This window comes from Papilio xuthus, unplaced genomic scaffold (genome assembly GCF_000836235.2).
Source record: "Papilio xuthus unplaced genomic scaffold, Pxut_1.1 DF826945.1, whole genome shotgun sequence".
Taxonomy (NCBI): Eukaryota; Metazoa; Arthropoda; class Insecta; order Lepidoptera; family Papilionidae; genus Papilio; species Papilio xuthus.
In genome coordinates this window covers 2,342,116-2,366,638 of record NW_013531704.1, presented here as the reverse complement: position 1 = coordinate 2,366,638, position 24,523 = coordinate 2,342,116, and the positions used below count along the sequence as shown (strand labels likewise).

General features: G+C 33.0%; 1 protein-coding gene across 2 annotated transcripts in view; it reads right to left on the bottom strand.

Annotated features, from left to right (window-relative positions):
- Window positions 1-1,472: 1,472 nt before the first annotated feature.
- RhoGEF64C (Rho guanine nucleotide exchange factor at 64C) overlaps window positions 1,473-24,523 on the bottom strand; it is a 100,266-nt gene continuing 77,215 nt past the window's right edge. For both annotated transcript variants that reach the window (XM_013316830.1, XM_013316832.1), the window contains 8 exons: window positions 6,770-8,612; window positions 4,561-6,678; window positions 4,206-4,483; window positions 3,577-3,783; window positions 3,080-3,369; window positions 2,775-2,886; window positions 2,265-2,528; window positions 1,473-2,076 (listed from right to left, as the gene is read on the bottom strand). In XM_013316830.1, coding sequence (XP_013172284.1) covers window positions 1,945-2,076; window positions 2,265-2,528; window positions 2,775-2,886; window positions 3,080-3,369; window positions 3,577-3,783; window positions 4,206-4,483; window positions 4,561-6,678; window positions 6,770-8,612 — 5,244 coding nt within the window. In that variant the 3' untranslated portion in view covers window positions 1,473-1,944. The remainder of the gene's footprint in view (window positions 2,077-2,264; window positions 2,529-2,774; window positions 2,887-3,079; window positions 3,370-3,576; window positions 3,784-4,205; window positions 4,484-4,560; window positions 6,679-6,769; window positions 8,613-24,523) is intronic.

Below are 24,523 nucleotides of genomic sequence, written 5' to 3'. Positions count from 1 at the left end.
CATTGGCTGTCTTTTACCACTACATCTTTCCATCTCGTTATGGGTTTTCATTTCACCTATATCTTTAAAAAAATCTAAACATAATTTAAATCAAAGCAGTACGAATAGTAATCAAAGTATGCATACGTTAGATCGTTGGCTTGTGTTCTATTATTCTGCAATATAAAAGTGTAGTCGACGTAACACGGTAATGTTTTGGTCTCTACGCTGTTGGGTTAACAGCAAAATGTTTCGTAGGTTATATTGCTTGTGACGTTACATGTTTCCCAACACAGTAATTGTATTCCGGATCGTTTCACGGCGCGCTGTTACGTCGACGCGTATCTGTGGAAAACATCGTTAGTTCTGTTTATGTTGACTCATATTTACAAATACATGGTGTTCAAATTTTGTATAAATTATCCGATTTATACAATAAAGCTGATATTATTATTTTTTGGATTTTTGGATTTTTTCTTTTACCAAATTATCTTTTAATGAAAAAGTACTCATGAAATGAATCATCGAATTTTTTAACACACATACAACTCTATAGAAATATACGATCACTATAAAATAATTTTTTAACATAGTTTTATTAAACTTATTTTTGCTTTTGCGTATCTTTTGCATTTCTTCAAAAAAGAAATCTTGCCACAATATGGGTTAATAAAGACTAACTGTCGCCCGTGGCTCCCTACGCGATTGAAAAATATATAGTAACCGATTCTCGACCTACCGGATATGCATATTAAATTTCTTAAAAATTGGTTCAGCTGTTTGGAGTATATTAACTAACATTGTGGCCCGAGAATTTTATATATAAGATAAAAAAGGGAATCATAATAATAATACATAATTGTATTTATTTATTTAATTCCATCCATCTGCGTTAAAATTAACAATATCATTCGTAATGCAAAAATGCTTTCATTCTAATTTAATCTAAAATTTAGCAAAATTAATTTTAATTACAATAAAAATACATATAATAAATACAATTTTTATCAAATTAATTATGTTGTTATTTATATAAATAAGTAATTACACAGTTTCCCTTAAGACTAGTCAGGAAATTACGATGATAATTACAAAGTTAAAAAGAAAATTTGTTGGATTCTTTTGATGGGGACTTGATATCACAGCTGTTTAGTCAACTATTTACACGATTAATTGTTTGCCTTAACTGATACAACGACAATTGAAACCGCTTTAATATATAAAGAAAAGAAAAAGATATTTTGGTGTAAAGCTAACTTAAATTAGTGGCAAATAAATCTTATAATTATATACAATTAACTTATAACAAATCAATTGAAAACAATGTTTTTATTTTTAAAATTATGGCAAAACAATATATTTTATATGAAAATGAAAACGAACAAATAACATTGAAAAAATATTTTGTTTTTTGTTTTTTATTTTCTATTTTAACTATAAAGTATTTATAATGTTTGGAAACACTTAAACAATTTTTAACATACATAAATGTTTAGTAAACTTAAATTAAAGATTTCCTGACTATATTATGTCCAACGGCGCCTGGAGATTTTAAATAGTGATATAAAGATTTCGAATAGAGCAAAACTGTGTAGAATAAATAGATCAAAGGGAAAGTAAATAGTAACGCGATAATCCATACTAAGGCACGAGACATTTAAAAACATGTAAATCGGTATAATAACGTAATTTGTGAGGCCAATTTTTGTATCAACTCTGAAGACAATATGCAACAATTAACCAATGTCTCCGTCATGGCGTAGCGGTTCGCTACGAACCGACGCTACGCAAAAATGTTGACTGTTATCGTAACCTAAAAGCAAGTGCCTAATCTGAACTGTCACGTAAAAGCGAAAAGAATAAAAATCAATCTTAAAAATCTATTTTATTTAGGCACACAAAGGATGAGAACACATAGCTGACTAAAATCTAGTTAACTCTGTACATATTTTGCACTGTAGTATGTTAATTTCTTGTAAGCATAGGATTGATCATAATATTTGCAAGTGCGTTCCTCCGTTTGCGCCATGCTCCGGCGCCTTGAGCGTGGTACTGCAACTGACGGTACCAAGTCCTCGTACGGGTGTTCTCTTCGGCCTGGAAATTAATATAAATATTAAAATAACAATCTTCAGTTCACAATAAGTATCGATGTATTGGATATCGCTTTTATTAGCTAAAGCCAATTGAGTTCTAAAAGACAACTGCGCATTCATAATTTAAAAAAAATGTTGTCCTTTTTCTTTTAAAAAATTACAAGTAATTTTATATTTGACTCGTCTTACCTTAAATATGTAAGAATCTTTAGTAGTTATTTCGTGAACTTCAAAGAAGTGCTCCGGCTCGTGGTCCGCGGCAACGACGCAACGGTCCAGGAAGAGAGGTTCACGCTGCAGCGTGTATCGCCCCGCTTTTTCCCGCACCAGTAGCAGTGCGGCCTCTCGGACGCCGCTCCGGGCGAACAGAGCCTCGCCTTCCCTCTCTCTTGCCTCCCGGTCACGAGCCTCCCTTGTCTCTCGTATCTCGTTCGTTTTGTGTGTTGTCGTTGGCTTCAAACAAGAAAGAGGTGAATTCAATTAATAATTAAAATTACATCAATAGAAAATACTTTTAAAAGTAAACTCGTAAATAATTACCACTACTCAAATTATATACAGGTTTTTAATAAATTTAAACAGAAAAAAGTTTGGAGTTGTGTTTATCCAAGTGAAGCTGGAATAACACGATAGTGTTGAATAAACGTGTTATTGAAGCTTGTTTAAAAGACTCATTTTGTTAACATTTGCGAAACTTACCTTTCCGTTAGTAACCAAAAGCGCATTTATCGGCATTAGCTTAATGGTGCGTCCCTTGCGCCAGTTGTTATCGTTTGGTTGTGTGAACAACAACTTGCCTTCCATTGCGAACCTGGAAATCGTAAATCATACATGTAGTTATAATTTTAACTCTTAAATGTACTACAACTAAAACATCGTCTTGGCTATATTGACTTTGTTTCTGTTAATAATTCGTAGTCTTCAAGCTTCGTTAAAAAGTCCATTTTCAGTTAACAAGCAAGTATTTAGACCAAACTTTCATATTAATAAGAGTTACAATGAACCTTGCATCATCATGATTCCAGTCGAGAACATCTACAGCCATCTTCCTAAGTCTTATATCAGCTACATGTAGGTCATGTGCCGTACGCCTTGCTGCGGCAAGTCGTCGCCACAGTGGGACATCTCTTGCTGCTGCTGCTGCCGCCGCCGCTGCCGCGTTAATCTCTTCCAGCCGGGATTCTACGCAGCGCTGCGCCCCGCGGACGTCCTCTCTTTCAGATGCACAAGATGCCGTCGCTCGATAGAGTCTCGATAGTAATAACGGATATTTGGTCACACGCTGAACTGGAACCTGCGAAATTTATTGTTATCACCATCATGGAAATTTTTAACCATAATCTTGGATATAAATAATTGACTTGTTGACACTTCATCATACAATTTAAGATTATTAATTTTTCTACTTCCATCCTTTTAAAAACACCAAACGCAAGATCTTAGGAATCTTATTCCAAAATTCTTATATAAAATTAAATTAAATATATTTTTGTGAACTTACCATAAGGAATGAATTTAAATTCATCCGTCTTAAAACTGCATTCTCCATTTGCGAGACACGCAAAAATATTCTGAGAAGTTCTTTTTCTTTTTCAAGGCCAGCTAAAAGCAGCGCCGCACCGGCTTGCTTGACGCAGTACGATTGAAAAGCTGTCAGCATGCCGGAGCACTCTAACAAGATCTTTCCGACGTTAACCGTGAGTAAGTCCTGAAATATTTTTTTACTTAAAACTTGGCAACAATCATATATTTTAAGCCAAAGTTATTGCCATCACAAGTAAAAGTTTTTACATTAAGGCTCATTTAAATGACACCACTTCCTTGTAGGTGCCGGAGCAATAATAGAATGATATAATAATTGTAACTGTTGTTTAGCTTATACAAGACTTTTATTGCTTCAATTTAATTGTATGCAACAGGCAAGAAACTTGTATCGTATAAATGGGTCTTTTCTCTTGTTTCTAACAAAATTTTATCATTAATAATAATTAGTTCCTTCTTTCCTATAAGATTATATACTTAATTCAAAGTGAACAGAACTACTAGTACTTATAAATGAAATGAACAAAAAAATAATATTCATGTCATAGTTTTCTAAATATTGTATTCTGAATAAATAGAGAAACATACCTCATCGCCTTGATCTATTGCAATTTCAAGGGCATCTCGTAGTTTTTCTGATAATACTTGATTGTTTTCAATTAATTCTTCAACATTTAAAAATATAGCGCTTAACTGCTCTTGCGTCAATAAGCCCGCTACTAGCATAGGCTTATAAAATTCTTCTAAAATTATTTGAAGGTCTCTTCCGTATTTTTCTTCAGTCTCAACGATTTCGGAGATAATTTCTTTTCTTTCTGCTCTTTTTTTAGCACATTTCCTACAAACCAAAGGAGCGTAAACTGAACCTGGAACAAATAATTATTTAATAAGATATACTCATGAATCCTGCATTAAAATTCACTTTTAGTAAATTATCTTATACCTTGCTCTGTAATTTGCGTTTCTACAGCAGTATCACAATCTTCGCATAGGTGGATAGGTGTATTTTTTTCTGTAAGAGTATTGCAAGGAGAACTTTTACCCTGCAGTCTGCTTCTTGAGGACTTACTTGTTTCAGAACCGACGCCCGAATCGTTTCTTTCAATTTCCGCTGATGTCTTTTTACATACAACAGCTTTCTCTAAAGATTCATGACTTATTATCAAAGAATTATCTTCACTAGAATCTGATGCATTGGACAATTGACTTGTGTTACTGCTTAGGTGATTTTTTGAAATTTCACTGTTTTGTTTATCCTTTGATTCATTTACTAAGGCCGGTGCTTCACTTTCATTGCCGTAGTTAGTGATATAAGTTTCTTCATCATCAATACCTCTCTCTTTGGCATCAACTAAATAAGACAAAATGTCGTATTTCGACGCTCCTTCAAAAATTGAACGGGATCCGCTACGTTTTTCATCTTCGTGAATTAAAAGGGAATTAGGCGGTGGATTGACCGGTAGTGGTGGAGGCATATCCCCAATTTCTTCGTATATTGGATCCGAGTTAAGTCGAATAGATTCATAAAGGTGATCATCGTCCGTATTATTAGAAATTTCAATATCGCATAATGCAGCGTCTACGAGCATCTGATAAAATTTTGATCTAGTGGAATTAGTGTCATCCTCTGTAGATAATTCGCTAGCTGAAGCATTGTAACAATCTGACATTGGTTCAAGATCTGAGAAAACTCCCATTGCACCACTCTCGTACTCCATACTTTCATAGGGAGCAGAGCAGCCATTGTCGTCATTATCTACAACAACAGATGTGCTGACCTCGTCTTTTTTCATACTGGTTTCTTCATTACTTTGCTGTTCCTCTTCTTGTTTCGAGTCTTTTGCAAGGTCACTCTTCATATTAATAAGAGAGCTTTCTATAAGCTTTTCAATAGTTGCTTTGCTGCTATCTGTCCCTTCTTGGTGTTTTGTTTCCTGGAGTTTTATTAATGAGTTTTCAATAAGTTTCTTTACCAAATCTGTATCAAGCCCTTCTGCTAAATGACCAAAAAAGGGATCATTAAATAATTTTGTAACAAAGTTTCCATTATCCGCTTGATTTTCAGTTACTGTTTGGGTTTCATCGATTTCATTTGAATTGTTCGAAATATCAGTAATCTTACCACATACATGAGGTACAAGATTTCTTTTAACTGCTTCGACCGGGTCACATAATACTGATGAAACGTCACTCACAGTACTGTTGCTAAATGAACCTGATGTGTCGTAACTTTTGGTAGAGTCATTACAGATATCTTCATATGTGTTTGACTCATCTATACTTACTTCTGCTTCAGAAAATACCGCACCGATATATATTTGACTTTTAGATTTCTTCATCTTCTGTGGACCTCCCACACTAATTGTAACAGTTGTGCCTGTTTGATATGTATTGCAAGTATTTCCATAATCATCATTAACAACTACAGATGACAAGTAAATTGGTGTATCAGTTCCTACATTCATGGTGGAATAACATTCACTTCCGTTAATTTGAATTGATGTCTTTTTGGGTTCATTATCGTTAATACGCAACAAATTTTTATTTGTGCTTATTTCATCAGCTTCGTCTGAATCAAATTGTTTAACTCGTAAAACTGTTTTCTGTTCGCAATCATTTCCGTCAGACCATTCGTCACTCGTCGAACTTGACGAATTATTTCGGATAAAACGAGTTTTAACATAATTTTGTTTTTTGCTCTTTCCACGTTCTTTATATTTCAATCTCGGGGGTGGCTCGGGTGACGACGAAATTCCGCGTCGTAAGTTTTTCAAGACTTCTCTTGTAATTTCACTGCTATCACTAAGATTTTCGTTGTCTTCATCATCATGTTTGGCCTGGAAGTCTTCTTCATTGAAACCCTGTATTTGTAAGATGTTACTTTCATTAGTTACGGATTTTTCAGTAACAGACTCCAAAAAGACCTGACTTGTGTGTCCATGTTTTGGCTTAGAACGCAACGCCATGGTATCTAAAAATTTTGGAGGAGAAATAGAAAGAATCGAACTTAATCTTTCGGATTCTGATCGCCGCAAGACTGGAATTTTCGGTATATTATTATCTGAAACAAATAACATAAAATAAATTAATATAAAACAAAGAAAGTAAGCAAATTTGAATTTATTGTCGACATAAAATTACTTTGCACGCACCATCAGATTTATTATGATTATTGGTATTCGTAATCGCTCCATTACTTGTTTTCGAGACAGTATTTTCAAATACGGTTTCAACTTTGATGCCGGAATTTTCCTCTTCAACTTTACTATCGTCTTTAGATGATTCAGTTATTACGTCTGTTGCTTTTTCCTCATTTGGTTTCAGAGTGCGACTAACAATATCACCTTCAGCAACAATTTCAAAATCTTCTTGCTCTTGTTTAATTTCTTCCAAATTATTTTTTATAGTGTTGTCCTGAAGGTTTAATTCGGCTGTATAAATTACTTTTGTTTCCTCCTTTTCTACCAAAAATTGTACACGCTTTCTATGTAAGTTATTACTAGGTGAGATCAGTCCTTTATCATTAGGCTTCGGAAGGTAAAATTGAGAAGAATTTGTTCGCTTGTAATCGAACGAATCATCAGATGTTTCAGTTTTAGCATTTGAATCAGGGCTACTGTAATTTTTTGGTTTTTTTAAAATCGATTTAATAGTGTCATTATTTTGGTTTTTGTACTTAGAATTCCGCGATAGCTCTTGCAGTGATTTTCTGTTATAATTCTTTTCTGGAATTCTTTGATTATCACTTTCACTGTCATCATCTATTCTGATACTTCTATTCCTTCTCGGTGGTCGCTTAGGAGAAACACTTTTAGGTTTTGTACGATTGGAAGCTGATATGTTTAAAAATTTTTTACTACTATTTTTACTTAATGACACCGTTTTCTTTCCCTCATTTTTAATATTTGGTAAAGATAAAGATGATGAAGGTTCTTGAGATTTATATTGTGATTTTTTGAGATCATTATCGGGAACAAAATTTGGTGATTCAGTACTACGATTTGAGAATTCATTAGAAATACGTATTCTTTGCCCGCTAATGGCCTTAACGTTAGAATCTGATTTGGTATATCTTGTATCTTTTCCATTTTTATTTTTTAAAGATTCTGGGAATATGTCACCAAATTCGTCATCGAACTCACTTTCAGCTAATGATTTAGAGCTACCGCTTGACTTTACTAAGTCATATGGATTGATATCACAAGACAGTATTGATTTCTTGTAATCATTTGCATTTGTCTCTTCTTCAACCCATAACTCATTAACACGACTAACGGACTTGCTCCTACTTTTTGCAAGAGTGTCTGGAATTACGGGTTTATTCTTTATCCTACAAGGACTAATACTTTTTGCTCGAGACCTTGTTGTTGAGAACTGACTTCCTATTCGAGCTTCATGAGGAGGTACTAGTCGACTTCTTCTCATAAGATCATATGGGTCAGTAGAGTCTCCATTTGATTTAAGTATGCTAGGCCTTGATTTACTGTTCTGTACTCGAACTGTACCTGCTCTTAGTAATCCAGTATCCCGACTGACTTGTTGCGGACCTCTAACAGTTCCACCTACTAACATTCGTGGACTTTCAGCTATTGTTAATGGCAAACGAGATCCCTTACATTTTTTACAAATACTGACTTTGGTTGAGCTGGTTTTCTTGGTACCATTAAGGTACTCAGGACAGGAACATAGAATAACTGCATAGTTATGAGGAGTTGGTTTTTGGGGTGTACTAATTAGCACAGGTCCCGGAATCTCGGGGTAAGATGAAAATACGCTGGGTCGGACAGGTGGTGTTGGAGTTCTAACTGACCCGTATAGCCATGTTTCCGCATACTTCATTGATTTAGACAGAGCAGATCCGGGTGGACCGCTTACAGTTCCATACATGTATGGACTGTCAGGAGATTTTTCTGACGACTTGGAGCTTCCTGACGTGTTCAATTTTAACTTCGATGACCATTTTTTCGGTCGCGTACTCTCTGGTGTATCGTATATCTGAAATATAAAAAAAAAATATTTTAAAATTTTGATATCACTAATGCTGTACAAATATACTTTTCGATACGTTCTGTAGAAAAAAATAATAATGAAAACACAAAGTAAAAGATAATTTACGTTAGTAAATCACGATAAAATGATGTAGATGTGATTTCGAAATGTGTGTCACTGTAAAGCGGTTTGTAATTAGAAACGTTAGGTCTCGTATTAACTTAACTAGGTTTCGATATCTCTTACTTTAGTCAACTTAATTACAGAAGTAGATTTATGTGATATAAAGTTCATGGCATTATTTACTTTAATCAAACCTTAATCCATTTTGAGACTTCAATAAATTGTACTTGAAATTAATATTATAACTTAAATTTTAAGTACCTAAAATTTTTTTCTGCTTTGCCATAGAACTTCAACTGTTAGTTTTTAATGCTACTGAATAAAAGAACTGACCATAAGATTGATACGTAAGCTATAATTATTTATAGAATCAACAAACAGAAAGGAATTTAGTTTGAGAAACTATTCTATACCGCAGGCTTCAACACACAAAGACTATGCTTCCGAATCATGTGGTAAAACTTTCCGATTCCACAGCGAGGAAAAATGTATCGGTATTTTTCTTTATAAACTCGGTAACAGGATCGTTGGGAAAGTTTCTTAAAAGGTTGTACTCTGGATGGGGTGAAGAAACTTGCTCTGCCATATCTACGTCTGCTCTTGAACCGTTGTAAGATAGGACAGAAATACTTTTTGTTTGATCGTCATTGTGTTGTGATTTAATAGAACCATTATTTTTGATATAAAATAAGCTACAAGGGTTTATGGCTGTTTTTTACTTTATGCTGAAATTATAACCAAAAATATTTGTATTAAAAAATGTGACATTTTAAAATCATTGGCCTAAAATAAACTCCGGGTGTGTTCGACTTTACAATTGCGACGGCATTCACAGATATATGTAAATAACTAATTCGCTTAAAATACAAAAAACAATTTAGTCTTTTTAGTAATTGATTCGAGTTAAAGCGACGAGTTTTATGGTCGTTCTTAATATCTTATAATTTTTATTTTCTAGGTGAACATTGTATACAGGTATACTTTTTACTTGCGCCGACAGTCATATCCCTTGAGTATACAATACGTACGACTATTTGAATAAACAAAGTGAGCTAGTTTCCAGTTCTATTCCCCCGTCCCCGGCCGCGATTTCACTGCCTCTTGTTACAGTAACGCTAGATGTAGCGGTAACCGAGCCCGAACAACATACGACACCGCCTATCATATTCGCGGTTCTGTTGTATTTTTTAGTCTGTCACCTTCGTTTTTTGTGTTTGGATTTTTTTGCTTTTTTTGCGTCTTTGTTTACATGTAACATGGTAACGACGGGATCTTATTCAATGATATGTTAAAATGTAACCTTATTGTGATTTGAATGTCTGAAACTCAGAATTTCACTATTTTTTTTTAATTTTTCGTTATTGAATTAAAACCTACTTTCTATATACAGTTGAGTTATATGATGCATAAGTTTATGCAAGAAGTAGTTATCTAAATAAAACTAGTTTTATGCTAGATACCTGTTTGTGTCATAAATTATTTTGCAAAATCAATACAGATTAAGACTTCGCAATAGTTACAATTAATAAATAGAAATTGGACTGATGACATAAAGCGTTGACCTTTATGTTGAATTATCGGGTAATTGATTTATGAATTCATTAATAAAAAATAGTGTGGATGTCTATTAGCAACGGTAGCTTGAAGGAATATAAAAGAAGTAGTAGAAGTAGTTTAGTATAAACTAAATACAAAAAATATCTTGTCATCGAACCTTAAACCACATGTTAATAAATGACTTAAAATGTAAAAAGCTTACATTTAAAAAAAATCATTAGTAAACATTCATCGAGCATAAAACGTTCCAGAATCACACGTGAATGATTGAAAAGTACATATTCGTTGACAGAAACTGGATACGCGAAAGCCTCTAGGGTTTCAGTTGCGTATTGAAACTTACACCTAGGTCATGCCACTCGAGATTGCCGAACGAAATATCCTAATGGAGTCGTGCAATCCGCCCCAATATACTACAGTCCCACAGCGAGATTAAAAAATACGAGTTATTAAAAACACAGCTTTTTCTAGAATTCCAATATCTATCGATGTACATTTCAAAGTGATGCAAGAATGTTAATTGGACAACGAAATAAGACTTAGGTATTAGTAAGATAATATCTATCTAGATATCTTGTGTTTATCATACATATAGTGCTGGTACATAAAATTTTCATGCACCATCAACCGTTTGTTTCTGAGAACGAAATCTCTATATAAAAGTCAACATCTTTTTTTAACAGTGGTAGAGCCCTTTAACATCTTCGCACGAATTGACCCGGCTCGCCCGGTGAAATACCACGACCACATAGAAGACAGGCGTCAAGTGGAATCAATTCCGCGTTTCGTCTGATGTGTGTGCGTCCCGGGGGCCAATTTAGTCCTCTTTTCCTTCCTTCGATTTTTCTTATAAGGAAAGGATGGGAAGTGGACTTTCCGGATGAGAGGATGCATGGGAATGTTTTCTTTCTGTGCATCCTCTCCTCCGTCGATTAAAGGTAGGCAACGCATATGCAATTGCATATGTCTATGGTCAACGGTCACTTCGCTATTTCAACGATTTCAGGTGGCCGCTCGCTCGTTTGCCACCTTATTATATAAAAAAAAAAAATATTATTGACAAAACAGAGATAATCGTATATCTTAAACAGATATGGTCTCGGAAACTCACGGTAAGTTTTTCAACATAGAATTTCAAGAGGTAATTTCGATAACTTATTGATAGTATATATATATCTTGTGCAGTATTTTGGTAAAAGTTTTAGACCATTTTATATTTTTTAAACACATCTAGAAGATTATGATATTTTAGGTTGGTGTTTCAAGTTAATATTTTCCAAGTCAATAAAGTCTGTAAGACAGAAAAAAATGTACATTTGTAAATAACAATTCCTGGTTGTATTTTCAGACGACAAAAGTCACTTTAACAAGATACCTACTATTAAATAGATACTGAATAAGTTAACATCAATATAAAAGGAAATAAATGAAAGTTAATTCGTCGTCTCATGTACTTTGTATCGAGACTGATGAGCCTTTGTGAGACATCACAAAAGAAAGAAAAAAATTATTTCTTCCAAAAGAGTGAACACAATCTCGTATTTACTAAGGGAACACAATAAAGATAACAAATGGGCTAATATTATTAACGAATATATTCGATAAAATCAATCCTACCATACGATTGCTACTTTTCAAATATAAAAGTTTTTGTACAATGAAACTATACTTAATATAAGCTTTATTAATTATTTGAATTAATTATATTAACTAGATGTCACCCGCGACTCCGTCCTCGCGGAATTAATAAATAACATAAGTAGCCTATGTGTTCTTCCAGACTATGCTTTACATCTATACCAAATTTTATGCAGATCGATTGAGCCGTTCTGAAGATACCTTCAAAAAATGTCCATCCAACCATCCATCCATCCATCAAGACATTCGCATTTATAATATTAGTAAGATTAAAACTCTATTTTCAAAATGGACTTACGATAGCGTGACTGTAACAATATTGAGTCCCTCTCATTCTCATTTTGTAAAAAAAATATAAATAATTCAATATACGTACAAAAATGTAGCCCATGAATAGTTTTAATTAAGATAAGAAGCACAATTATTGACATTTAACTGTCATTATTAGAACAAGGATGTAAAATGTGAACGGACCTTTACTGTGTCGAGGCTACGTGTAATTTCTCGTGGTTCGCATTTTTCCGCAGTATTTTCCGAGCGTTTTGTCACGATGTATTCAGATAGAGGATGTATATTGGTGGCGTTGTCACGTTTTTATTTTTTTATTCATCGTGTTGAGTTATTCCCCTTTTGCGCGTGAAATAAATATTTGCAAAAGGTTTGTTTGTGGACTGTTATGAATTAAGTTCTCTAAATAAACTTTTATAATTTATTGTTGACGATTGTTTATTGGTTGAGTGATTTATATGGGTATTATAGAATACTAGCACTCACCCGCGACTCCGTTCACGCGGAAAAAACATAATTAATAGCCTATGTCTTCTTCCAGACTATGTTCTACATCTATGCCAAATTTTCATGATCCATCCATCTATACATTCGCATTTATAATAATAGTAAAAATCAATATTTCATCCACTGAATTAAAAATCCTACTCTCTATATACTAAGCATTTTCTAAAGTAAAAGCCCTATTATTTCATGATGTCACCATGGTTCACCTTTTAAGGAACACTCTTGCCAAGAAATGTTCTTATGTATTATAATTTTCTGACAGATCGGTGGATTTCAGGTATTTCGGTTATCGTACAAGGTAAGCTGTCTATAATACAAGTTGGCCATGTCATTGTTCTGAAAGTCACAGAGAACCTTATTACGTGGTATTATTCAGACTGGTTGATTAGTATTTTTTTTAATCTATCGTTGATCGTAAAAATAAAAGTCGGTTTATTGTGATAATATTTAAGGGTATAATTTCATAACATAAATATATCAGTTATCGTCGCTTCTTCATATTTATGTGCGTCATTGTACTAAGGTAGTAGAAGTTAAACAAGAAACATAAAACTTCCCAGTCACGTATTTCGTATTCCATTTCAGTTGATGCCATTCTAGTACTTTATTTCTTTGTATAAATTACGTCGACAACTTGGAATAAATGCATTAAAGACTTGAGAATGGGATAGGATACTTTCTTTTATTTTAGTAAAATATTTGAAAATAGTTATTGTATAAAGTTAATTTTTTGAGTTCCAGATGCAACCAATTCTTGATATTTGTCGTCTAAGAATTAATGATCGAATAACGTAGGCTACTAAAAATATAATTTAATTTAGATTTTTTATCTTATTTAATTATTTTAATATTGCTCTTAAAATTCTATTTGCTTTTGAAAAACGTTGAAAGCCGTGAAACGCTTTTAAGCGTAAACTTTGTTACTTTCTAGTTTTAAACTAAACACAATAATTAAAGACTTCATCAAACACCTTACCAAAGTCGTAAAAGTGTCTAATCAAACCAAGTTAGCAAGTTATAAGTAAGTAGACGACGGTTTTACGATACGAGATCGGTATCAGAAACTTTGAAGGTGTACACCTTACACCTCTACTTTGAAACTTTCTGGAATAATCATAGGTTCGCGGTTACACGGAAAAGTACCAGACAGTTATTTATTTTTAAATCTATACATATTAGTAAAATCGGAGTGTCTGTTTGTAATATAATTAAATAAAGTCATATTTTTTATACATGATGTAATCTCGTGGCTGACAATGAAAATATAAATAAATTTTAGGCTGACGAAGTCGAACGCGGCTGTTAACATTTCAATAAAATTATTTTAAAAAATTTAATCCATAACGAAATTTACCAAAAAAAAATTATTTACTTTTTTAGTTATTATCTTTCTCTTAAATTATTCAAACTTTCGTGAGACATTATATTAAACTGATATATAAACACGGCTAAACACTCACGTATATACGTCCGGTGGCGCCACCGGAGGTATATACATGAGTGTTTAGCCGTGTTTATATATCAGTTTATTATCTTTCTCGTTTGATTATTATCTAAATAAGTAATAAAATAGTACTATTTAAGTTGTTAAACATAACGATTTTTTATATTAGCGCAGATCGTAACTTAGACGATTTTTGGAGTAACAACATTTTTTAAACAGCGTTAAGATTCAGAGGCCTTCTTTACGTTTCACATAAAAACCGAAACGATAAAATACACCTAACAAAATTTATATTACACTAACTCGTCAAATTTCCGCACTTAATGGGTCATAGGCGGCGTCGAAAAGACCTTCGTAAAATGTCAGGATGCTGCTAAAGCAAATATTTTATTTCACATTTTATATCAGTCGTTCCCGAAAACAAACACATTTAAGAGGGTACTTCGTACAAATCAATCTAAATTTGGAGAATTTTATCTTTTAAGATCCTTCATACGTATGGTAAGTTAAATCTTCGAAACTAATATCGCGACGCCAGTATCGCCTAGCAAGCGCTTCGTAAACACAACTTTGAATCGCCGACTTGAATTGTCCAACCGGTTAGCAAGCAACTACGCGGCTGCCGCGTATTCACAAGATGGCATCTGTATCGATATGCTACGCCATCTTAAATATAGCAGCGATTTTTATCACACAGGTATCGAGCGACTGGCTTTCGCGATGACTCGTGCCTTATTGGAAAAATCTACGACAAAGTACGACACCAGATATCGATAATTTACATCTTACATTCATTTTACTTGGCGCCCGCGACTTCGTCTATACTTAGGAGGGATAAAAAACACAAACGCTATGGATCTATTGTTCCCGAAATGTTTTATTAATTAACAAGTATTCTACTCAAGGAACTACTACTATTGTATTAAAGACTTAGCGATGAGATTGGGCTCAACATAAAATAATTTTAAACTCCCACAAATTCGTAATTTACATTCTTATAAAAATCCGCCCTAGTAATTGTACCGGACAAAAGCAATCGTTCATAATACGTTAAAGGTGCTAAATTGTTGCAGTGAATTTAATATGAAAAGTGGTGACTTCTCACGCGATGTAAGGGAGTCATTAATATGCCGCCATAAGAATATCTATTTCACTAATTTATTCAACCGAATTTTAAATGAGAAAATTGAACTACGCAAAATAAATAATTCTACTCACTCTCTTAAGGAAAGGTTTATCATATTCTTTTTACATTATTTTTAAGTTGAAACTTTACTAAATTCCAAATATTGTACCAAACTATTCCTTACTAAGTTTCACCTTACTGTTTCCAGTGCTGTAACACTTTAGAAAAAATTTGTTATCATTACCCTTGGAAAATATCTCTTCCATTGCGGGCTAATTTGAAGTGGTTTGACATTGATTTTTCATAAACGCAAGTTAAAATAATATTTATCAGTATATAAGGAATTAAGATAAAATCATAACTGTTTGCAGTATTCTTTTCTGAACTTTCTCGTCGTTTAAGAGATATGGAGACGGGCTGGAGTGCAGTGAGAGTGAATGCAACTTTCTACAGCCCAGCCGATAGTTTACCGAGACATCGACTACTGTAAGGGCCGTTTGACTGGTTGTCGACTGGTTCTAGTAATATATACCTAACCTCATTGTTTTAAAGTCAAAACTATTTAAACAAATAATATTAAAATTGATTTCAACTTGTCTAACCGGTGAAGTTGATCTATGAAAATGTAGATAAATATTCTAGTAACTAATACTCAATATCGATTTTAGTGGTATTTAAAAATGTGTTGTAATAACGCATTAGTACTCTTTGCTTCCCTATCTTTTATAAAAAGTTTTTGAATTTATTAATAGTCTCTTATGGTGGCTCTAACAGTGGTAGAGCCTGCTTTAACATCTACGCACGAATTGGCCCGGCGCACCCAGTGAAATACCACGACCACGCAGAAGATGGGCGTGTAGTGGAAGCAATTCCGCGTTTCGTCTGATGAGTGTGCGTCCCGGAGGCCTAATTTAGTCCTTTTTCCCTTCCCACTCTTTTTCTTATAAGGATAGGATGGGAAATTGAAGAGGACTTTCCGGATGAGAGGATGCATGGGAATGGAATATTTTTTCTTTCTGTGCATCCTCTCCTCCGTCCATTAAAGGTAGGCAACGCATATGCAATTATGTCTATGGGTAACGGTCACTTCGCTATTTCAGCGATTTCAGGTGGCCGCTCGCTCGTTTGCCATCTTATGATATAAAAAAATGCAATATTCTATTGCCCATTTATTTCGAGTATAATAAATATTATTGGTATATATTCCCTTCGAGATGCAGCGAAAGCTAAATTGGTTGTCGTCTCAAACAACTGACGTTCAGACATAAACAAGCACTATGCGATACTCGGCTCCGCTTAAATTGTTTACGTAATTGTGTAGCCAATTTCAATATACTTACACATGCACTGTCTAGATTCTAGACTATACTAGACGTCTAACTAACCAATGCTGTCGGTTAGAGAATATTTTTCAAAACAAAAGTAGATTGTTTTAAATTTTCAGTTTAATTAGCTTGTTATTATTATGGACTTCAAATTAAGAAAATATATTATTTATATATTTTATTCTTAATTTGATGGTTTGTTAATTTTGGAACTATCGATTACCTAATCATCATATCCATGGTGTTATTCCACTTACGTGGGGTCAATGCACAAGGTTTTATAGACCTTAATATTTTGGATTTTAAATACTGGCCACCTGCCTATCTTAGGAGGAATAAATATTTATTTTTAAATAAAACTTAGTTACAGATAAAAATTATTCTTCTACCAACATAACCATAAAAAGAAGTGCCAACTTTTATATAAATATTAGTTTTTATTTCTGTTAAAATGTTGTTATTTCGAAGTGCAATTAAATGTTGAAATACAAATAGAAATTATATTTATTACTGTATTTATAGAATATAAATTCTTACAGCATTTATTTATTGGAAATTAAATTTAAATAAATGAATATGAAACTATTATAAAAATATATGAAAATGTACACTATTTTCATTTAAAAATTCATTGCGCAAATAGGAGCCAATATTCTGCATATATAAAAACATCGTTGGCTTCAGAATTGTTCGCATTGAAATAGAGTGAATCTGCAATTCTTTCCTTTTGTATTAGCTTTTATAAAGTCAACCGCATTTATTTCTGTCCGCGTGAATAGAACATCGGTGCTCGCTAAATTGTTTTGCAAACGGTACAACAACACCTAGCCCTTTTGCGGTCGATTCACTATTGTCGTTATTTTTTTGTTTCGTTGTTCATTCCATTTTCCTATGCAATTGTTACGCAAGTATTGCGTTATATTCAGTTATTTGAATATATAGGTACAAAAGCAAATCGTAACATATATAGAAATCAAACATAAAGAGTAAGAACTTAATATAACGGGTTTGAAAAATTGAAGTACATTGTATTAGATATTCGGTTCGTATTTTTTTCCAATATTAGTTGTGGAACAATCACATCGAAGATCCATTGTCAGACCAAAAACTAGACATAAAGATGTAATGGTAAAAGACATGAGAGAGGACCAAGTCTCGGACGAAGATGTCAAGCATAAAGCGAAGTGGACGACGCTGATTACGAAAACCGACTACCCTGTAGGATACGAGCTAGGCAGAGAGAGTTGTGGAATAATCAAGTAATTCGATTTTTTCTAAAATTGAATATTATGTACATAAAAAAATTATACAAAAGATCACCAAAGAGCTATGATTTTGCTTAAATTGTAATGTAATGTAATCAGAGTAGACGTAATTCTTGATGATGCTATAAAAAGAAATAGCTTCAGTAAAAGAGCGTCGGTGGGTGTTCACGGAATGACCTATAAAGACAGTCGCCGCTAATCACTAGAGAACCGTGACACGAACATTAGCATCTATAAATGCTCGTAAAACACCAATGTTCGCGGTGAAGGAAAATTTTATACACGCGTTTAACCGATTATTGTTGTAGCTGCCGCCAGCGACTCCGAAATTTAAAAAAAACTTAATTAGTTGCCTTCGTGTTCTTCCAGACTTAGTTCTATACCTAAGCCATATTTACCTTCGCTTTGTTTCCTTGTTATATGCAAGTCTTCCTTCCGCAAAACATGTTCATACCATACCAAAAGCTTAGAAAAACGGTAATGAATTTGTAAAATTTTTATTTAAATAAATTATGTAAATAAAGCGAAAAGAAAAAACAATGGTAGATAAAAAAATAAAAAATAGTAACCCAATTCTCATTGTTATAAAAGTAAAACACGAAAAAATAAAACAAGATATTTTTCCTAAAGCGTTAAAATACTTAAATCCAGCAGGGAGTCTCGACGGCTATTCCAAAAGTATTTAAAACGATAATAAAATGATACCTCCGTTCCTGCAAAAAGCTCAGCCAGGCGAGAATTACCTAAGAAACACGTTTATACCTCTTTCATGAACTCCGTTAGAAAATCTTATATTCTCTTTTCTTTCATGAATTTTCCAAAGTACTATTTTATCAAATGACTCGAAAAGCTAATATTTTGTAAACAAACGTTTGTTATAAATGAGTTTTTTACTTCTAAGAGTTTTAACGCTTTTTAGACTGACTATATACTATATAAAGTAATATTTTATAGGAAAAACCCTTCAGCATAAAAAATGCTACATCTAACATAATCTTTATTTACGTAGTATAAATGCAAATGTTTGGATGGATAAATGGATTGAAGAATAGATGTGTCTTTGAAGGTATCTTGAGGATGGCTGTATAGATCTCTTTGGCATAGATTTAGAACATAGTCTATAAGGAGACATGGGCTAATTACACTACAAATGGCTAAGTTTTTCATCATACCGCGCGGACGGAGTTTCCGGCAACAGCTATGGATATCATATATTTTTTTTTATAATTAGTAATTGAGAAAATTATTGAACTTTTGTATAAATCTTTTGTTATTATTAATTTATCTCAAACAATAATCAAATTTGGCAACATCAAACCCAAAGCGTCTTAAGTAAACCATTTTTTGTACAAAAATGTTTAACATTAAGTAATTTAAAGTGAAAAGTACAAGATCGTTTGTAATTTTCTTAAAAAGGTTCTTCAGGTTGCGATTATTTGACGAAGGCTTTATTGCGACTTGTTGTGAGAGGGCAATACTCGACAATTCGGTTTCGAAATCGCTTTTGCTCTCGGTGACTTTGAGGTCTAAAACTTTAGAGACATTTAATCGTAATCTTCATCTCGGCTTTTAACTTTGAAAATCACTTTGATGTTAACAAATTTATCGTCACCTATATTTTCTAGGTGGGCTATAATATAATATTAAAAATATACTACTAGCTTTTGTCCGATACTCCAACTGTTCAACGTCTCTGCCGAATTTCATTAAAATCAAATCAATTGAGTTATTACGGAGATGCCATGTAACATCCATCCATCCATTCAAATATTCGCATTTAATATTAGTAAGAAGTAATAAAGGAAGATTATTTTAAATTCACAAAAAAACTAATTTTCTTGTATCTACTTTGCTTATATCCAAAAAAGCTAATTGTTTTTTATGATTTTATATTTCTTATGACATTCTTTTAAAATGGCTACATTGCTTAAAAATAGTTTCACGAAACAATTTTTGCTATGTTAAGAACGACCAAGAAAGTATTTCAAGATTTTAGAAATAAAACAAAATACAAGATTTTATTTTATTTACGTTTTGCCAAGAATTGAAAATACTTTTAAAATATTGGAAAGAATTTCAAGGTTTATTCTGACTTTAAAACTTACACAACAATATATTAGTAGAAAAAAATAATAGTATTTAATATCGATATTAATTTCGATATTTTATAAATATGAAACATAATATTTCTAATACACTTCCAATCTCTTAGTACTCGTATATACCATTAAAAGCCGCTGTGAATATTCCCCACAATGGCAGCCGCTTATTTTACTAAGAGCAATATTTCAAGCAAAACTTCTGTCCGATAATTTAAACAGAAACTCCACCTCGCTTTCTATTGTAAGTCGCAGCTGCAGGCGACTTTGCTATATGGCCTAGATTAAAACATAAGAAACTATTTTTATAGACAATGGATGTAAACAATAGTTGCGACCCAAAGCCCCCACTGACCTCTCAGATACATTTGTTTCCTCTTACCGTTTACAAAGCAATTGCTCTCCATGTTTTGTTCAAATGTATTATTACCTTTGTTTTTATATTAATAAAGACATATGTAATCAATCTATCTATCTTTATGGGTCCAACCACCACTGGGCCAGCGTGGTTCACTAAGGCCTAATCACCCTTAGTTTAGGTTAGGCTCCGAGCCCTTCAGTGTTGACGTATAGTGAGCTGATGATGATGTGTCAAAATCCAATATGAAATTAAAAAGACGTATCACAATTTTTTAGAATAACTCGCAAACCAAAACGACCATTGGTCTACAAAGTCAGGATCCATGGTAGTACATATTAAAAATTATGCCAGATTTACTTACGTTTACCTAGTCGTTAGTTACCTAGTCGTTGAATTGTTACTTAATGGTAGAATTAGACTAAGGCATTATATTCAGTGTAAAAATCGAAGTGTCTGAGTGAACACGAGTGTCTTTTGATTTAGACATTAATGTTGCAATTTCTGTCGTAGTCTCAACACTAAGTGACTCTCATAATGAACTGATGAAATCTCAAACATACATATACGACATATTACGTACAATCTTAATTGGTATCGCAAATTCAGAGTCCCCTACCGTTGACGACATTCTCGCACAACGCCATTCTCTGCGCTTCGTCTACTCTACATATAATCAAGACTAATTTACTTAAGAAAATACCCTACCAACCATTTTATCGTATGAATGTCTATATAAAGTTGCTTATGACAATTTTTGAGGATCGTTATTTTGGTTACTGGTACTGCTATTTTTAATTTACATGATATTTGAATATTGTATCATGAATAACAAGTATTTCAGTATACGATGTGTACAGTCAGCTGAAAAAATATCAGTACAATTACAAAACTAGAAATTTGTATATGCCTACGATATACGTATGCATCTATTAGTCAATTGTATGTAATCTTTATGGTTATGTGTACATATTTTTAAAACCAAAGGCCCATACAAGTTTCTAAAGCTTCAACAATGTATGCATATATATGCAGGTGACTGTACAATCAAATGTCAATATTAATTATTAAAATGTTTTGTCCAGAACTGATAATTGATTTAAATGAAATTGTTAATAAACGAACAGTAGAGATTCGTATATGTAAAAGAGAGAGAGAGAGAGAGAATCAACGTAAAAGTTCATGTAATTATTTTGAATCTTTTAGCTGAACTGTTTTATAAAAACTATTTAAATACCGTAACATTTATAAGAATGCTTTTCCGCACCAAGCAAACTAGCTTAAATAGCTCCCTTATTATCCCTGACTATCGTCTCTACGGGATAAAAAACCCATTTCAATAACCTGTTAAAGAGCCACCATTAGCGCTAACGCTCCGTTTCATTATTTTGAATGCTTGTAGGTGTTTCACCACAACATTAGTGTTGATCGCTTCGCTTGCATAACGCCATCTATCGATAAATAGCGTCATTTGTCATGTTTATAGTAAAGTACATCAGTTATTTCACGGTACTTTTATTGTAATAAGATTATAAAATAAATTTCAGCTTGATAGCTTCGCGCGTTTTTGAGAAAAAGGGTCTTGACAGACGGACGGACGGACAACATAGTGATCCAATAAGGGTTCCGTTTTTTTCCTATGAGATACGGAACGATAAAAAGTCCTCTTTGTTTGAAGTACAAATTTTACTGCCTACCTTTTTTAAGTAGTGACTTAATAGTTAATGGGGTAGACAGTATAGTAACCCTGTGGTTAACCACAGCTACCATCCAATCAATTTGCCTAACTTCCTCGCATACTTCATTACTGAAAGTCGTGCTCGTCTTGATATGCTTTTACGGCTGTGTCGAGCAACTGTCTCCACGCCGTCCTGTCCTCCTAATTTGCCTTACAATAAGAAGTTATAAAATAATTAAGTTATATTACTTATAAAATTTTCAATAATAAGTTTCAATACTGATATCGCCAATTTTAAATGATATAAAAGAAATGAGTACCGATTTGGTTTACATAATACGTCCAGCTCAGTTTCTTTGACCTTTTCATTCATCATAATAACAATAATATAAATTACATTCTAGTATTCGAAGATCTAGCCCAAATACTCATCAAGTAGATAATAAACTTTAGATTTCTTATCTTTATATCTATAAAGAAGAAAGATTTAACTGTCTGTTCGTATTGAATAGGTTCCGAAACTACAGAACCGATTTGAAAAATTCTTTAACTGTAAGCTACACTATTCCCGAGGAATGGCTATATTTTTGACTAAATGTTCTTTTATTCCGCGCAGACGAAGACTCGGGCAACTACTAATGTAATTACTGTTAGCTTTGTCTTCAAGATTGTTAGGTTTTACGTTATACGTGTATTTTTTTTTCGATTTTTAAGGTTCCGTACTTCCAAAGGAAAAAAATCGGTACCCGTAAATGATCAGTTTGGTGTCTGTCTGTCTGTCTGTGAAGACCTTTTTTTGTTATCTACATTAATATATTCACATAATGATCAGGAAGAGAAGTTAAAAAATCTACCCTTAACATTAAGTGAACCCACTTTGGGAACAATGACGTTCATAAAAGAATACAATGTTTGGAAATACACCGAAAAAAAATGTGTCATTAGCTCGAAGAAATTGGCTTTTCATAGCGTTAATTGCCTTCGGGTAAGCGAAACGCCTCTGCAGAAAATATCTCCATCGCGTTATTTCTTGCCCTTTTTGTTCAATTCCGTGTTATTACAGACGGCCAAAAAAATATTGCTTCACACTATTTTTAAAAAGAACTAAATAACAATTAGAATTTCTTGTACGCGACAAGAAGTTTACCTTCCTTCTAAATCTGTAGTTTACAGGTTTAAAACCTTTGAATTTTTTTAATTCATTCAATCACCAATTTTTTACTAATCTTAAATATTTAACTCCTGACAACAAGTAAAATCTTCTGTTTTTTTAATTTTCTTATCCAGTATTAGACAATCATATCTTACTAATCTTACTTCTTACTAATAATATAAATGCGAATGTTTAGATCGATAGGTGGATGTTTGTTTGAAGGTATCTCCAGAACGGTTGAACAGATCTCGATGAAATTTGGTATACATATAGAACATAATCTGGAAGACCACATTGGCTACTAACTATGTTTTTTTAAATTCCGCGCGCCCGGAATCGCAGGCGACAGCTAGTATCTTAATAAACATGCAATAGCTTTAATAGCTTGTTTTCTAACTAGTTTTATTTCTATTAACAGTATTATATTGACATGAAACTGAGAAACTGTTGACGTTTTAGAATATATTAATAATTATCTTGAGAAATACAAGCTGAGGTGTTAAATGTCTATGAGAATTTATAGTACACCACCTGTTAATCTGACATCTGCGCCAGAAATCTGCATTTGCAGTTAATATTAAGGCTAGTCGTGTGTAACGAAGGAGAACATAGGAGAATTAGTCTTATTAACATCTTTCTTTTTGTATGTGTTCTATAAAAATATATGGTTATTTTTCTTCTTTTCTTAAAGCACATATATGAGTTGTGAAAATACGTCTCGAATCTGCATTATATTAAGTCGATTGGTAAAACAATTATTACTATTATTTTTAAATTATCTCCAGAACGGCTCGATGGATCTCGCTTTAATTTGACATAGATGTAAAATATAGTCTGGAAGAAATTAAGTTAGGTTAGTAATAAAGTTATTTTAATGCGTGCAAAAGGAGTCGCGGGTAAAAGCTAGTATTAGATATTTTAAATGGAAACTGTTGTTAAATCATGTCGATAACATGTATCCATTGGTTTAACACTATATAGTAAGCTTATTTACACTGTAGTAATTGAATGTAATCCCTTGTTTGGAAACTAAGACACGCGTACGTGTTTGCGTGTATGAACATAATTGTAAATAAACACAAGTCAAAGTCAAATCAAGATCAGAAGCAAAACGTTCTAACAGAATCGCAGTGTATTGTCTACGATATCTTCAACCTATACATATTTATAAAATTGGCGTGTCTGTACGTATGTTATATAGAAAATATAGGTATATTCAATATTTATTTGCGAGGCTAATAACAAAAAAAAATATGTTTTTATCTGTATGTCTGTCCGCAAGACCGCCTTTGTTCCGACTAATGTCCGAAACGGCTGGACCGATTTTAACGGGACTCTGACGTGGTAGCTGATGGA